This window comes from Octopus sinensis, linkage group LG4 (assembly GCF_006345805.1).
Source record: "Octopus sinensis linkage group LG4, ASM634580v1, whole genome shotgun sequence".
NCBI lineage: Eukaryota > Metazoa > Mollusca > Cephalopoda > Octopoda > Octopodidae > Octopus > Octopus sinensis.
This window is the reverse complement of record NC_043000.1, coordinates 66053473-66071462: the sequence shown is the minus strand read 5'-3', so window position 1 is coordinate 66071462 and position 17990 is coordinate 66053473. Positions and strand designations below refer to the sequence as shown.

Here is a 17990-nt window from a genome sequence, read left to right as displayed (position 1 = left end):
CCTCAGATATAAAATAATAATTAGCAATATTTCAAACTTGGCACATATAATATCATGGACAAAGTGAAGCCTGTACTGATTGAAAGTCAAAAGTAAACAAAGGTAGGATCCAGTTTTTTTTATTTGCAAAATATGCATTTTTTAAAAGGAAGTAAAATATCTGAAAATTGGCTTTGAAGCTATGATGTTGTGGAGAAAAAAGTTAGAGGTTTAAAAATAAAAAAAAAACTGAGTATTTTTAGCTAATAGTGAGACAAATTTTCTGCATTTAGCAGTGTCAACTTTAAGGTTTTACCCTGTAAAATTTATAGTTTAGTGTCTGACCTTTTCATTGTAGTTTTCTAAAAACCAGAAATACCTAATTTCATTTTAGGTTTCTAAATAAACAGAAACACCTAATAAAATCAACATGTATTATCTTACTGTTTCTTTTGTCTCTTCATTGATTGTATTTTTATCATTTAAAAAAAAATTTTTTATATTAATATATTTGTCTGCATATGTTTACTTTATGCATATTTCAGTATTATGTATACCTGTCATGTATTTGTGTACATCATTAATGTGTGTGTGAGTGAAAATGGGGCAGAGTAAATGGGTATACACGCACACTTCCACACACAAACATACTCACACACGTGCACTCCCTATGAGAAAGTGAAAGCTAACAGTTTGGTTGAGAAAAATGGAACTAAAAAAAATTACGGTCCTGATAGAAAATGTGTACAGCGGGGCATCCATATACAAATTGTTATCTGTACGAACAAATTGAATAACAAACTTTTTTTCCTGAAGAAATTTAAACTCACTTAATGTACTGAAATTTGAGCAATAAACAACTAGCAGACTATGAACACACATAAGTAGCTGGGAGCCCATTTGCTTAGCAAGTTGAGGTTTGAGCAACAAACCATGAGCAAACAACATGCTGGGAGAATGTATACAAACAGTAGACTAAATGAACAAATTGAGTAGTGTGAGGATCTTATAGAGAACATTGTATTCAGCCAGTGAGCTGAAATATGAACAATGAACCATGAGTAGACTATGCATGCATATAAAGTGGCCCAAAGCACATGTACAGTTAGGTTGTTAACATCCATATATGCATATCATGTAATTACTAGTTTTCATATTTTATATAGAAATGGGAATTTCTCACATTTTTGCAAAAAGCATAACCATGGATCAATTGAAGCAAGCAAAAGAGAAACACACACACACATTATCATTTTACATCCACTTTCCATGCTGACATGGGTTGGATGGTGGACATATATATATATGTGTGTGTATGTATATATCTGTATACCATGCCCCAACAAGGCTGGAATTCTTGAGCTGAACCTAATTGAAGTTATGCTAAAATGTGGTGCATGGTACCAGAATTTTTTACTCAAGTCACATGTAACAAACTACACCAAATCATTGCTAGAGTATCTGCATAAGTGAAGTCAAGACCAGCTAGTTTGTACTGGCATAGAGTTGTATAAATTGTAATAATGAAGTCAAACCAAATAGTGATATTTTGAAATCATTTAATATGTATGTTTCACATTTTGAAATGCTTTACCCGAGGAAAGTTTATGTAATGGATGCACTTATTTTATATTATGCAAACCTGAAACATGCATACTAAATGATTTCAAAATATCACTATTTGGTTTGACTTTATTATTACTATATATGTGAGTGTGTGTATATATATATATAATGTATGTGTATATGTATGCATGTATATACATCATAATTATTTAATGTCTGTTTTCCATGCTGGCATGGCATGGTTTCTATGACTGGATGCCCTTCCTAATGCCAACCAGTTTACAGAGTGTACTGGGTGCTTTCACACAGTACACTCAGTACCGGTGCTTTTTATGAGGCACTTGCATCCATAATCCCACAAGATTAGGAATGCTCAGCTGGAGAGGGATGCAGGGGACAAGCCTGTATGTAAGGACAACCACACTTTTATTTAGCTTGGTGTATTTTCTCAAGCACAGTAAACTGCAAGGAGTCTTGGTCCCCTGTCATCCCCTCTGTGAGTCCCAAAGTCTGTAGATCCTTTCTCGCAAAATGCAAAAATATAGATGAAAATATATATTGCAGGAAATTTGGAATAGTTTGATATGTCAAAAGTTCATAACAGTTCAAATTTAGATATGTACACTCCAGGATAATGTTGAAAAGAAGTCAATAGTGTTGATGAAATGTAGTTTGGTAATTAGATCAATAGTGTCACTAGTAAAACCTTGGAATTGATAGAAAAGAGGTGCACAAGTAGTTCTTTACAGCTGTTTCTAGAATTGTTGTATAATTGATATGTACTACATCACTGAAATTTAATGGCACCCTATTTCATTTTCAGAAGAATGATGGTTAGAGTTACAGTGGAAGAAGGAAGTATAAAATAAAGGCAGATAAATGTCTAGTCTTAATATACATATATATTTATGTATTTGCTATTGATAGACAAATATAACATAGTTTCATACCTTTATGTTGAATCTGGGTGTGGCTCAGAATGGACTACCCCTATTCATATGTATTTCAATTACTCATCTAACAAATAATTTTGTTAATGAACAGGACTCTAGAATGGACTATGTTTGTATACAGAGACCCTGTTGCACAAAAAAACTGTTTCACTTTCATGAAAATTCAACTGATATTGAAAACTTAAGAATTGTTAAGAAATAATTATTGATACTTGGTAAAAATAAAGCACCAGCATTAATAGTATAAGACTGGAAAGTAAAAAGAAAAAAAAAACTATGAAATCAACTTTGGTATACAACATGCTCATAATTATACATACCACATACTGTAAAGTACTAAAGTAAGAACCTTGTACCATTCCATAGCCTTGTGTTAAACAATACTTCCTAAACAAAATTTGGTACATGGAAACTGTGCAAAAGCCCGTCTTCACATAAGTCTTGTAAATCTCAATTTTAATTCTGTATTGAGTACTTTCCCTCTTATATTTGTATACACTCAGATACACACGTACACGTACGTTTATATCAGCATAGAATTAGAACCAAATGTATTCAGATAGAAACACCTTAGGTATTATTTTTCCGGCGGAATTATCTCCCTTTAGTTCATTGATCACTGTATTTTGCATTCAAAGGGTAGGTCAATAATAGCAAGCAAACTTGGAAGTATTATGCGTTGAACTATTGCAGTATATAGTTTTTACTTTTTGTTTTGCATGTTTTCTACAATTTTAAACTTCAATTTTTGTTTTTGGTGAGATCATTCTTCTTTTTTGATATTCAAGAACCTTCTTATTAATCTTGCAACACAAATTGATAACTGTAATTCTTATTAATCCCTTCACATATAATTTATAATAATAATAAGAAGAAGAATGAAATTATTGTGTACAGTACTCTGGTGTTAGGAATATATTTGTAAAACCCAAGGGTGTGTTTTATGGTGGTGAAAATTCTACTGCATACTACGCTGGTGTCATAAGGCTAACAGTCTTATTTCTTCAAACTTATTCCTGTGAAATATGTATAAATTAGGAATGTGTTATTCAACACTTTCATGACTGTATTTCCATTGAAATATGCTTCCTGTAGATCACCTTCCAACTACACGGTTTCAGGTTCAGTCCCACTGTGTGGTACATTGGGCATATTTTCTACTATAGCTCTGGCCCGAAGAAATCCTTGTTAGTGGATTTGGGAGATGGAAGCTGAAAGAAGCTTATATATATATATCTGTCTGTCATCATTATTTGAGGTCCATTTTTCAGGCTGGATGATTTGACCAGAGCTGGCAAGTTGGAGAACTGCCCCAGCTTCTAGTCTGATTTGGCTTGGTTTCTATGGCTGGATGCCCTTCCTAATGCCAACCACTTTACAGTATGTGCTGGGTGCTTTTAACATGACACTGTACAAGCACTTTTACATGGCACCAGCATGAGTGTTTTTATGTGGTACCAATATAGGACTCTTGTAGGTCAATCTTCTTCACCAGGGGGAGTGGCCTTAACACTTCTCCTGTGGAATACAGGTCTTCTTGAGTATAGCAAGGTGCCAGGTTTCTCAGTCTTTTGTCATCTCATCTGAAAGGTTCAGCATCCTGAGGTCATCCTTCAGTACTTCATCCCATGTCTTCCTGTATCTCCTTCTTCCATAAGTTCCATTTACTTTGAGAGATCAGCATTTCTGAATGGAGCTGTAGGCATCCGTCTTCATACCACGACCAAACCAGTCCCGTTTTCTTTCTTGCATACTGCATCTAATTCCTTATGCCTAACTTCTCTCTCAATATACTAGCACTCTGTTGGACATATGCACTTACATTACACATCCAGTGGAGCATACTAGTTATGCATGTGCATATATATATGTGTGTACATGCATGCATGTGTGTGAGTGTGTCTGTGTCTTGACATCATGGGATAGTTGTAAACAAGTATCACCATCATACAAGCAGAATCCCTCATTTTCAGTTATCTTTGAGAACAGGTGAGGGTTGGCAATAGGAAGGGTATCAATGATGATGATGAATCAAAAATTATAAGATTTAGAGAAATAACTACCATATTTTCCAGTATACATGTCGAAGTTTTTGAACCAAAATTTACAGCCAAAAAATAAGAAAAAAGTTGGTCAACTAATGCACAGAGTCAACTTTGGATGACCAAATAAATAGTCAGTGTGAAATGCAGAGGATTTGGAAAGATAGGGACAATTTTTTTAATGTTTATACTACACGTCTACACTATATGCCATGCTGAATGTATACTAGGAAATATGGTTACTACACTCATTATTATGTTCCAAGCTGTTGTTTGGAACATAACTTAAGCACGTGAAAACACATTTCTTGTCACTGAAATACTTTACTGTGTACAGAATTATAGATTGAATGGTGATTTTAATAAGTTTGTTCTAGGAACTCTATATCAAAATGTGAGAAACTTAGAATAGATGTTTCTGACTAAGTAAAGAAACTGTTGATATATTTAAAGCTAAGTATGACTGATTATGACATGCGATTAAGATAAGATAAACTGAGAGAATAATCTAAAGAAATAATTGAGGACAATAAGTTATTGATATCCAGTGTTCTCAATTTGTAAGAAAATAACCAGAATATAAAGTATTTATACATTATCTTTTACTTGTTTCAGTATTTAGATGGCAGCCATGCTGGAGCACTACCTTGAAGAGTTTAGTTAAACAAATTGATCCCTGTACTTATTTTAAACCTTGTCACTATTCTTTTAGTTTCTTTTTACTGAGCTGCTACACTAAGGGGACTTGATCACACCAATGCTAGTTGTTGTGCAGTGATGGAGTATAAATGCAAAAATAAAGACACACACCCACACACATGGATATATATTCACATACATACATTTCTCTCTCCCTATATATATATATATCTTTTATTTGTTTCAGTCAACAGTCTGTGACCATGTTGGAGTACCATCTTCAAGAATTTTAGTTGAACAAATTGAACCCAGTACTTATTTTTTTAAGCCTGATATGTATTCTATTGGTCTCTTTTTCTAAACCACTAAGTTATGGAGATGTAAACACACCAGTTGTTAAGCAGTGGTGGGTGATAAACACAGACATACATACAAGTATATATATATATACAGGGTGCAATTTACCCATTGCACCTTGTATAATTATATATATAGGCTTCTTTCAGTTTCTGTCTACCAAATCCACTCACCCAAGGTGCCACACAATGGGACTGAACCTAGGACTATGTGGTTGGGAGGTAAACTCCTTACCATGCAGCTGTACCTGCATCTATCATATATATATATATGACAGGCTTCTTTCAGTTTATATCTACCAAATCAACTCACAAGGCTGTGTTCACTCCAGATTTATAGTAATTGTAGGTGTCACAGTGGGATTGAAACTGAAAACATGCAGTTGGGAAGTAAACTTCTTATCACACAGCCTTGAATATACTTTCCTATAACTTTTATATAAAAATAACTATCCAACTTTTTGATTTGAGCATGAATTTGTGGGTTTTAGTACTAGTTTTCACTTTAATACATTTTGCCCATTTGTACTGTTTTACATCCATTTTTCCATACTGGAATGGGCTGGACAAGAACTTGTTGAGGTAGTATTTTATGACCAGATGCCATCCCCATTGCAACGCTTATCTGTTTTTTCAACTGAGAGATTTTTCCTATTCCACTTTCTTTGAAAGCACAAATCAACAAAATGTGCTATTTAAAGGGAATGTAAACACAACATAGCTGTTTTTCTGTATAGTGCCATGCTAAGCTGTGGAATATAAAAATCCATGCACACACACACCTTTTCTTTTATTTGTTTCAGTCATGCTGGGGCCCCACCTTGAAGAATTTTTAGCTGAATGAATCACCCCAGTACTTATTTTTCTTTCTTTAAACCTGGTACTTATTCTATTGGTTTCTTTTGCTGAACTGTTAAGTTATGGAGACATAAGCGCTCCAGTAATAGCTGTCAAGTGGTGGTGGGAAGAACAAACACAAATACAAAGATATATATATATACGATGGACCTCTTTCAGTTTTTGTCTACCAAATCCACTCACAAGGCTTTGGTGAGTTCAAAGCTATAGCAGAAGACAGCTACCAAAGGTGCCATGTGGTTGAGAAGCAAGTTTCTTACCACACAGCCATATGCATATATGCTATCAATGAAATGAAAACTGCTAGTGGATATCTTCGGTTTCTTTCCACATACTATCTCTTACTCTCTCATCTTTGCAATATCATTCCCTTCCCATCCTTATCACACTAGCTTTCTTGTTCATCTTGAGACATATGCACAAGGTTACTGCTGCTTCATGCTCTTGTTTGATGAGACTAGGGTGATCTCAGAAGTGTTATCATGTGTAGAGCAAACTAGGTCTACTAGTGCTCCTCACTGCTGGTGGTTCGGTGCCAGCCTGTCTAGTGAAATCCCTATCTCCTCCATGTGATATGGGTCAAAAATATAAGTATGGCTGCTCGGTAAGAAGCTTGCTTCCGAACCAATGTGGTCTTGACCAAAGCATTGTGGATGGATTTGGTATAAAAAACCCGAAAGAAGTCCATCATATATATATATATATATATATATATGTGTGTGTGTGTATATGTATCTGTGCATGTCCTCACTACTTGACAATTGGTTTGGTTTGTTTACATGCCTAAGATATAAAATAGGCACTAGGGTCAATTAGTTCTACGAAACCCTTCAAGGTTGTATTCTATCATGGCCTTAGCTAAAAGATTGCATTCTGCAGCTTGTTTAGTGTATTCAGCATTCTAGATGGATAGTTTTCACTTATAGCTGAGGTGTCATGTCTCTCCATACTGTTGCTATAAACTTCAAATGATTACCTGATATCTTCTTATAATTTTTTAATCCCACTGAACTCATTATTTTATTCATTTACTTGTTTCAGTCATTTGACTGTGGCCATGCTGGAGCACTGCTTTGAAAGGTTTTTTTAGTCCAATGAATCGATCCCAGGACTTATTCTTTGTAAGCCTAGTATTTATTCTATTGGTCTCTTTTGCTGAACTATTAAGTTACAGGGATGCAAACACACCAACACCAGTTGTCAAGTGGTGATGGGGGACAGGTACAAAGACACACACACAGAGGCTTCTTTCAATTTCGGTCTACCAAGTCCATTCACAAGGCTTTGGTCAGCTCAGGGCTACAGTAGAAGACATTAGCCAAATGTGCCACACAATGAGACTGAACCTAAGACCATGTGATAGGGAAGCAAGCTTCATACCACACAGCCACGCCTGTGCCTATATGCTGATGTTTTTTTTTAAAATTAATTTCATGGTAAGTACTCTTGTTAATTACAAGATATCTTATTTTCTTTCTTACAATGAGTTCACTTTATGACAATATGTTCAATATGAAGAAACTCAACATACACAAAGCTTACCAAGCTGATGATTGTAAAGCTACACATGCTTACACACAAACACACACTATTTTTACTTAGTTATTGATGTTTCTACTTGAAATAATGGAATTTAAGGACTCTTTTTAAAAAACTAGCTAGCAAAAAGATATATATAAAAAAATTCTTAAGATTTTATTTTCTTTGTAAAAAATATTTAATAAGAATTGATTTACATTTACTTCATAGTTTTATTCATAAAATGCTCTTTGAATGCCATTACTGCTTTCCCACGATGTGATAGACTGTTTTTTAATTCTTTGGGCATTTCAGCATATGTCTGATCAAAGCCATCGGGTTGGAAACAAGGATCCCATCCAAAATCGTTTGGTCCACTAGGTGCCACAATTTTTCCATCTGTTTGACCTTTGAATAGCAAGACTGGGGCTTCTAGATTGCCAGTGGAGAAAGCAAGTGTACATAGAGCATATGCACTTTTGTCTTCAAATCCATGCAGGAGGCGGTGTAAACCTGAGATAAACAGATCAAAATGATGCAGGTATTTCATTAATTTGATTTAATAACAACATCAAAAATATACTTAATTCATGCAATGTCATTTTTATGATTATATTTTAGGTTACATAAAAATGATATGTAAGACATTTTCTGTAACATGTGGTAGGAACTAGAAAGCAAAAGACTTTTTGAAGCCATACTTCTCTCCATTATTTCTAGATGTCTAAAGTATATAGTTAAGGAGAAAACATGGTAATGATCTACAAGACGAAAGGAGACCTAAATAAATATCATTCCATATATTTCTAAACTTTATCATGTCTTTTGTTGATGTTGATATTAGATCAAACCTGATCATGGAGACCTATGATCAAATGTGTGCTGACAATAACCATCTTGTGTTTTATATGTTTAAGACTACATTGTCCAATCTTCAAGATGGTAAGATGGAATATGGGGGAAATTTGACTGTTAAACTAGCAGGTCAAGTGAGCATATAGAAGCTCATTGGCTAGATCCTAATTTTCGTGGCCTTATGTGCTTTATTGCAAGCAATTCTTAAAGTGCGTCAACTACCAACAGCAATTTCTTTGCATCTGTACATAAATATGGAACCACAATAATAGATGCAAAGAAATTTTTGGATATTTAACACTCTTTAAGAATTACCTATGTACATATGTATGTGCATACAGTTAACTTTTACATGAAAATCTTCAACTGTCTTTTTATTTTTATACATCAAATTAAACAGCTTAAAAGACAAAGATAATATTACCTTAATGATTACATCACCAAAACATCTTTATCAAATCCAAATATTTTAATAAAAAATCTTACCTTCTGGCTTTAATTTATTTAAAAACCATTTTATGTATGGTCCTGGCAGTCCACCAAGAGCATTAAAGCAAAGAGAGGTATCTTCTACAACAACTGGACCTTTGACAATTTTAGCAGCTTCAAGACATTTGGCACGTGAAATATCATCACTTTCTCCTTGGTATTCAGGAATATCAACGTTTTCATTAATTAACTAACAAAAATAACAATTAAATTTATTTAATATTTTAGTCAGTAAAGTTTTCATTTTTCAAAAATATTAATATCATTTAACTTCATTTTTGTATCTGGTTTGCAAGATTCTTTATGTAAATTCATGTGTTGAAACATATTTTGTTGTCTGGGGAGAGTGGTACTGCCTTAATATCTAACACACTTACCAGTTCAATTTCCATTCATTATTTATATTTTTTCTTCCAAAATTTTCATTGCTTTTGCAACCTTGTCAAAGATAAAATATAAACAATGAGTGGAAATTGAACCAGTGAGTATGTTAGATATTAAGGCAGTATGACTCTCCAGACACAACAAAATATCTTTTACTATAACCAAAAATTAAGAAATCAGTTTGCTATATCTATTTGTGTATAATGCAAGTGTATATAATCATGTATACTCTGTAAACCTAATTATGAGCAATGAAATCCCAGGAAAACTATCTTCAGTGTTTAGTATACATTAACCTCTCTTAGGAAAAAAAGGAGAGGTGATGGCATTTAACAACAAGGATGGGCTCATGGTAACAGACAAAAGGGATATGGAAGAGACATGCAAAGCCTTCTACATTGGCCTTTTTAAATCATCAGTGAAGTGTGATCCTCCACCACGACAAATCTTGGAAGAAATGCCACATATTCTGGTTAGTGAAAATGAAAATGCCCTCAAACTGATAAAAGCAGACAAAACTCCTGAAAAAGATGGTATAACAACAGACATATGGAGGCAAAGAGCTATGGAAAATCCTTGTTCTACACTTCAACTGGTATCTGAAGAAGGTAAAATATCCTCACTGTGGAAAGAGTTGAATACCATCTTGATTCATAAGAGTAATGAAGAAGATTTTAGAAACTACAGACCTATATACCTCTTATTTCACCTTTATAAGTTGTTTACAAAGGTCAAAGTCACCAGTTTATCAAAACATCTCAATGACCAGCAGCTGAGGGAGCAAGCAGGTTTCTGCAAGAAGTGCAGTCACTGATATACATATTAAAAATGGCTGACAGGTTCCTTGTTTCTCATTGGTTCAAATAGAATATGTGGAAAATGATGAAACACTTAACCCTTTGCTTATCCAAAGCATTTTCATAAATTTGCCCTAAACTTGTCTATGCTTGTGTACAAACTTCTAGTTAGCTCTTGCTTCATATGTTCTATGAGTAATATAAAGCTTTCCTTTCATGAGTCCCAAGTTACTCTGGTAGTTTAAAAAAATTGGGAATGTGTATCATATATGATGCATGGACATATTCCCAATTTTTTTAAACTACCAGAGTAACTTGGGACTCATGAAAGGAAAGCTTTATATTACTCATGAACGTATGAAGCAAGAGCTAACTGGAAGTATCATATATGATGCATGGACATTGGGGAAATATGTCCCATGTGTCACATGTGATTCACAGGACAGACAAAGGGTTAACATCTCACTTGTTGAATAAAGAATTGCCACATTACTATATAAGAAGAAATGTATAAAAAACCACCATCACTCTCGAACATTACATGTAATTGACCATCATACTTAAATGCAGTCTTGTATGCTAAGGAAAATGGGAACTAGGTAGTTGGTTGTCACTGTGGATGTTTTGAGTCGAATATCTGAATTTGATGCAAAGCCAAGTCCAAACTTGAATCCATGTCACAATCAAAGAAGGCAAACAGAAGGAAATCTGCAGCATTTCTGAAGCTGGAAGAAGAACTGTCTGACTAACTGAAGGCTAGCAAAACAGTTGTCATTTGAGTCAGGAGAACACTAACCTACACCTCAGAGCACTAGAAAGAAGATAGTAAAGATGCCTAGCAACTTCATGGCCAGTGCTGGATGAAGCTAGTGCATTGAGGTTAACATCACCCGGAAACAGCAGGCAGAATTTGAAGACAAGTTGCAGGAATTGGCACAGTTGCATAACATGAATTTTATGTAATTACAGTTGTTGAGCTTCAGTACAGAAAGTAAACACTTTCATAATGGAGAAAGATATCCAACTTTATGACTTTGCACCCAGTACATTCTGTAAAGTGGTTGGTGTTAGGAAGGGCATCCAACCATAGAAACCAGGCCAAATCAGATTGGAACCTGGTGCAGCTCTCCTGCTTGCCAGCTCTGGTTAAACCGTCCAATCCATGCCAGCATGGAAAACAGACATTAAATGATGATGATGATTATATATATGAAGAAAAACATAAAATGTAAAATAATTTAACTGGCAATTGGCATGAACATGAACTAGTTTGCTTCCCAATCACATAGTTTCAGGCTCAGCCTCATTGCATGGTACCTTGGGCAAGTGTCTTGCTACTATGGACCCAGACTGACTAAATCTTTGTGAATGAATTTGATAGATGGAAACTGAAAGAAATCTGTCTTGTGTGTGTGTGTGTGTCCTTGTCTTGATATGATGCTGATAGTTGTAAATGAGTGTTATCACATTACAAGTGGTGTACTGTGTTTCCAGTGTTGTGCGATAATATGCCTGGCCATTGGAAAATACTACCTTGCTTGGAAACAGGTGAAGGTTGACAACAAGAAAGGTATTCAGCTATAGAGAAACTACCCCAATGAATTCCGTCTAACCCACGCAAGTATGGAAAAGTGGGCATTAAAATGATGATGATAAATTTCATATGTCTCAGTTCGTTTTGGATATAATCAAGAATTTGGATGATTTAGTAGTTCAATAACTTATTATTATGCTGACATATAGAATATAACAAAAGCCTGAATTATGACAGGAGGTAATAGTTTAAATATGAACACATTAAAAAGTTTGGGTTTTGAATAAATGGAACAAGAATCAGTCCCAGGAGTGTTTGTATCAAAAAAGTCTATGTAAAGAAATACATACTTTATAGGGAAAGTTTTTGCCAAGAATTTGAGTAAATTCTTTTAATTTATTAGCATTCCCTGTCACAAATGTAATTGTTGTCATGTTTACCTGAAAGAGGAAAAACAACAAAATTAATCTCATAGCTATGATAAATCGTTTCTCATCTCTAACACAACAGATTTATAATATCTTAATTTTATTAAACATAGCAAAATTAGTAGGGGAGGTGGTGATATGGAAATGATTTGGCTGCTGTTTCTAACTGGTTGAGTAAATACGTAAAGGCTTCCTTATTGGCTTGTTTTGTGTTTTGTTTTAGGCGTCACCAGCTATGAGCAATGTCCTTTTTAAAACCATCAAGTAACAGATCAAGAAGGCTAATACAAATATTCTGCTCATTTATCTTAGCATAGAGACAAGTTTGAAGTATGTTTCTCACTGTCTGACAAACAGTGTTAGTTTCATTACTCTATTCTAAGTGCATTATAATCTCATCCTTTGTCTTCTATCCTAAACTTTATTGATGCAAATGAAGTAATTGTGTTTGCACGAAGACTGCTCACTAAAAATCTTTCCATTTAATTCCAATACCAGAAACAATTTACATCTCTTCTCATTGCACCAAGTGAACAATGTAAATAGGGATGTTTCTGGACTGACTGGCCCCTCTAACATGCTACCTGGCATAATAACTTCTCTAGTGCTAGAGTCAGGAAAATATGTACCCAGTACACACTGCAAATTGGCGGGTAATAGCAAGGGCATCCAGCTGTTGAAATATACAAGTGAGATGCAATTCTCTGATTTGCTTAGGTATGAATAAGTGCTGGCTCCAACTGTGGTGGTCCATTTAGCTCATACCAGCTTGAAAAGCGTATGTAAAACAGGGATGATGACAATTATTTAAATCCGCACAGCATATTTGTATTACCAATTACTTTTTCTAGTAAGCTCATTTAAGAAAAATAAGTAACATAAAAGAATTTTTTAAAAAACTACTGAAATATTATAAGGAATAAAATATATAATTGGAGATATATCATCATCATCACCATCATCGTTTAGCGTCCGCTTTCCATGGGTTGGACGGTTCAACTGGGGTCTGGGAAGCCAGAAGGCTGCACCAGGCCCAGTTTGATCTGTTTCTATGGCTGGATGCCCTTCCTAATGCCAACCACTCCATGAGTGTAGTGGGTGCTTTTTACGTGCCAGACGTGTCTGGCAAACGGCCACGATCGGATGGTGCTTTTTATGTGCCAATGGCACGGGGGCCAGGCGAGGCTGGCAATGGCCACGAACAGATGGTGCTTTTTACGTGCCACCGGCACGAGGCCAGTCGGGGCGGCGCTGGCAACGGCCACGAATGGGTGGGCAAATAGGTAATTAGATATAAAAGTTAATAAGTAATAGAGATTATATTTAGTCGTATTTTGGTAAATACAGTTGATTTTCATTAATCAAGAATATTTGGTAACTGATGAGTTTCAGATCAAAGACAAACTTTCATTACAGAAATTAGACAACCTTTATGTCTATTCCTGATTAAGATACAATATCATCAATTATAATTGATGATATAGAGTATTAATGTAAAGTTTTTATTTAAATATCACAAATAAATAAAAGAGCTTAATAGTTATATATAATTACAAGATTTCAAGTATAAATATGAATAATTATTCATAATTAGGTTTAACAAAATAGCAAAACAATTTTACATGTGTACTGAAGTAAGAGAAAGTAGAATGATACTTAAAATAAAACATAGACACTTTAATCAAAGTTTGTAGGTGTATCAACATGATACCTAGAGGAGGATTGCAAGAGTGAATAATTAATTCTAGATAGATCAGTTTGCTGAATAGCCTTACTGCAATAAAGATATCTTTATGGTACTGTACCTAAGAAAATTATGGGATGATCATGGTCAGGATGCTTTTAACGACAGAGCTGTTTGATCAGGGTTGACCTGGGAACTGTACAACACAACCATATAAAGATATAAAAGTTCTTACAAAACAATTGTAAAATAGTTAACTGATCCCTATGAAATATCTTAAGTCATTGACTCCTAAAAAAATTTGTTAAATATATTTCCTTAATTTATTTGTTTTCAATGGAGTAGACCAAAACAGACTCTGGTGTTCCCTGCTTGCAAAGATCAGACTTTCTTTCCTCTAAGCCAATTCTCAACATTTTTTTTTTACCTATGGACCCCTTTGATTACTATTTTATTCTAATGGATCCCCATAACCATTTGATGTTTAAAAACTAGTTTTATAGAAACTTCTTTCAAAACTCCTATTTTGTTTCAGACATTGTCTAGACTGAACTATGTAAAACGTTGGAAAGAGAAACCAAGCTGTTTCTTGCAATACATATCAATAGCAAATTTTTTGGTGGGAGGGGCTCTTAAAATGGTATTGTGGATCCCCAATTTACTATTTTGTTGCATGGACCCTCACAAATCTTATATGGATCTCAGTTGAAAACCACTGCTCTTAGCAATGTAATCTTTCAGAAATTCTTGAAATTATCTCCCCTTTTCTTGGAGAATCACTTTTTTTTCCTCCACAGAGAGAATTTTCAATTAAAGATCTTTTGCGTACAGGATTCAGTATATCACCCCTAATACAAGAAACCTGATTTTATGTCAGCGGTTGCCAATGGTCCATTTGAATTACTTCCCTTGGTTTATTTTATTTGTACTGTTTACTTACAATTATTTTACAAGAAATCTTGTAGTCATTTACGTGTTGAGCTATGAGCAAGCAGACGAGTCCCAATTATGACCATCTCGCTTATATATATAATTATATGTTCCAGGCTACACGGCTCGGTTTTATTGAAGAATGTTCGAGCAAAATAATAATAACGTGTATTCAATGCATTAGTATATTATTCTTTCGCTTTCTGGTTTTCAATTCGTGTCAAGGCGAAGTTTCGGATCAGGATACTCATTTTCACTTTTTTTTTTCACCTCGGCTTTCGAAACGATGGTGGAGGCATCTTTTTACGAATTTTTTTTTCATAGCATAAAGAGGTTTTGGGGGGGAAAATATTGAAAAACATCAATACGTGACACTGAAAAAAAAACGAGGAGAATGGTCGTGAGATGTACTAGAAACAACAGCCAAATCTCAGTTAAATAGCACACCTTTTCCTCTGAAAATATTTGCATTTTTTTAAAGCTTAGCCCATGGTTTTTAAGTGCGTAATGCCAGTTAAATTTGGTCAAATTCGGTTCGAAGTGGGGTGGTGAGATGAAAAAAAAAAAAAGTTTCCAAAAAAATTTCATACAAAAATGCTTTCAGAATTTCGAAGGTAGAAAAAAAATTTTGGAAAAATCCCGTCAAAACGGAGAAAATCCAACCTATGTGGGCGTCCCGATTCGAAACGCCGCCAAATAAATATATAAATATATTTGCATGTCGAATGACATTTTTATTCTTAAACAGGTAAATTTTACCAAAACAAGGACGTAACTGGTACTTATTTAATCGAAAGGTAAAGTCGATCTCGGCGGAATTTGAAAACTCAGAACGTTACGGCAGACAAAATACCTATTTCTTTACTACCCACAAGGGGCTAAACACAGGGAGGACAAACAAGGACAGACAAACGGATTAAGTCGATTATATCGACCCAAGTGCGTAACTGGTACTTAATTTATCGACCCCGAAAGTATGAAAGGCAAAGTGAATCCCGGCGGAATTTGAACTCAGAACATAAAGACAGCTCGTCGCCCTATAATAGATGTAAATTTAAGTGCATAAATATATTTCCCTTGCATTAAAGTGTATAAATACATTTTGTTTGCATTTGTGATTATATTTTCATCTTTAAAAACTAGTATTTCACATTTTAAAAACATATTACTGAGGCAGTCATTATTTTGCTTGAACACCTTTCAATAGAGAAGGTTACCCCAATAGGTCTGCTTTTCATTTTTTTTAAATACAGCGAAGTGCGATTCGGAGAGATTTAGCGGCTATTTGTAGAAGAACGAGCGATTACGTAAAAGCTTCCCCGTTCTTTGAAGAGGAGGAATTGTTAGGTCATATGCAAAACGATAAAGTTAAGAACACCAATCTCACCGATATGGAATGATTATTCGAAAAATATACACAGCAGCCATTTACGGTGTTAGACTAATGTTATCACCGAAACATGTTCCGACTAAAATCGGCGTTAGGTCAACAAGTTGACCGCATTTTGTTTAAAAGTTGTTTCGTTGGAAAACATATTACTGGGTATGTCCCGGGAGATAACCGATGAAATGCTAACTTTAATAATATATGTAACACTAGATATGGCATGAGACAACGAATTAAGCTGGGTTTTCGATCTGCTTGAAATAATAGCCAAATTTCCCTCAAATCATTCCACACTGCCATAGAAAGTTTCCTACAAGTAGGTAAAAAAAAACAAAACTAGATAGTCACTGCTGGAATACCTCTGATCGTAGACCGACTCGATCAAGGCTGAGCAACGGCTGAAAACCAAGATCAACTGGATACTAATAGATTTTTCGAAGCTATAGGTTTAAAGGTTGAACTTTTAACTGATTTGGTAAATGAGAAGTATGTGATGTTAAGATGTTTTTGAAAGGGGTGACGTTATAGTACTATTATTGGCATTTAGCCCAAAGTTGGCCTTTGATCAAAAGTGTTTCAACCTTGATCAATGCCGTTTTTAGTACCTCTTCGTTTTTAGGTTTTCATGAAAGTGAAAATATTTACCTGATCAGAACAGGTGTTTTCCCGGTCACCTATGTGCAAAGCTTTGACCATTCCGTTCATTTTTCAATGTTATATAGAACCACTATCTTCAATATGTCTGTCCAATTCCTTTAAGACGCTAAGATGTGATTTAACGAAGATTTGACGGTCATTTCTAGCAGGTCAGCAAGTCAAATGACTACGTAGAAGCTTTCTCATTGGTTCATAGTTGACATATATTGGGAAGCTATGTACTATCAGAAACGCACCGAAGTTTTTTTTGTTTTTTCTTTTGTCTTAGTACGAAAAACAGAGGCGTTCATGACTTTTTTGCAACACCTATTAAGGTGAACGGAAAGGCAGACACTATGGTTTTTAATTGTGGCGGTTGGAAGCAACATAATAAATATATTTATCCTCAAACTGAAGAACTTCTAATAACGCTCACAACTGAGTTTACTATTCTAAAAACATGGAAAAAATCTGATAGCGTTGTTAAAACTTCCTGGCAACAGTGTCGTCTTCAGGAATGAGCACACTAGGGGTTCCAGGGGTTCCACAGATCTGGGGGCCCAGGTCCTTGTGCACTGATTTGCCCTAGGATTTGCCCTGGTAATGGATATGAGGTCCACCCCCTGAGGATATGATGTACATTGTGTGAATATTATATGTATCAGCATCTGCTTTTTAAAGGTCACTTGGGTCAGACGGAATTTTGTGGAGGCGGATTTTCTATGGTCAGACACCCACTCCCCTTGTCACCAATCCTCACCTGTTTCCAACTAAGGTAATATCTGCACATTAGCAGACGTTTTTTAGCAGATGATCTGTTACAACTATCACTCGATGTCAATGAGACAGTAACACACATACGGTGGGCTTCCTTCAATTTCCAATGACCAAATCCACTCACCGGGCTTTGGTCAGCCAAAGACTATTGAAGAAGAGACTTGCCCAAGGTGCCATG

General features: G+C 35.0%; 1 protein-coding gene across 3 annotated transcripts; it reads right to left on the bottom strand.

Moving 5' to 3' along the window:
* Nucleotides 1-8124: 8124 nt before the first annotated feature.
* LOC115210684 (inosine triphosphate pyrophosphatase) lies at nt 8125-17353 on the bottom strand. Of its 3 annotated transcripts, none has more exons than XM_029779362.2 (4): nt 17045-17353; nt 12321-12410; nt 9253-9445; nt 8125-8424 (listed from the first exon to the last, which is right to left on the bottom strand). In XM_029779362.2, exons 1-4 carry the CDS (start codon nt 17102-17104, stop codon nt 8132-8134), a joined length of 636 nt encoding a protein of 211 aa, XP_029635222.1. In that variant the 5' UTR covers nt 17105-17353; the 3' UTR covers nt 8125-8131. The 3 variants fall into 3 exon arrangements, with proteins under 3 accessions (XP_029635222.1, XP_029635223.1, XP_029635224.1); XM_029779363.2 differs by lacking the exon at nt 17045-17353 and adding an exon at nt 16400-16548; XM_029779364.2 differs by lacking the exon at nt 17045-17353 and adding an exon at nt 14204-14310.
* Between the last annotated feature and the right edge of the window lie 637 nt (nt 17354-17990).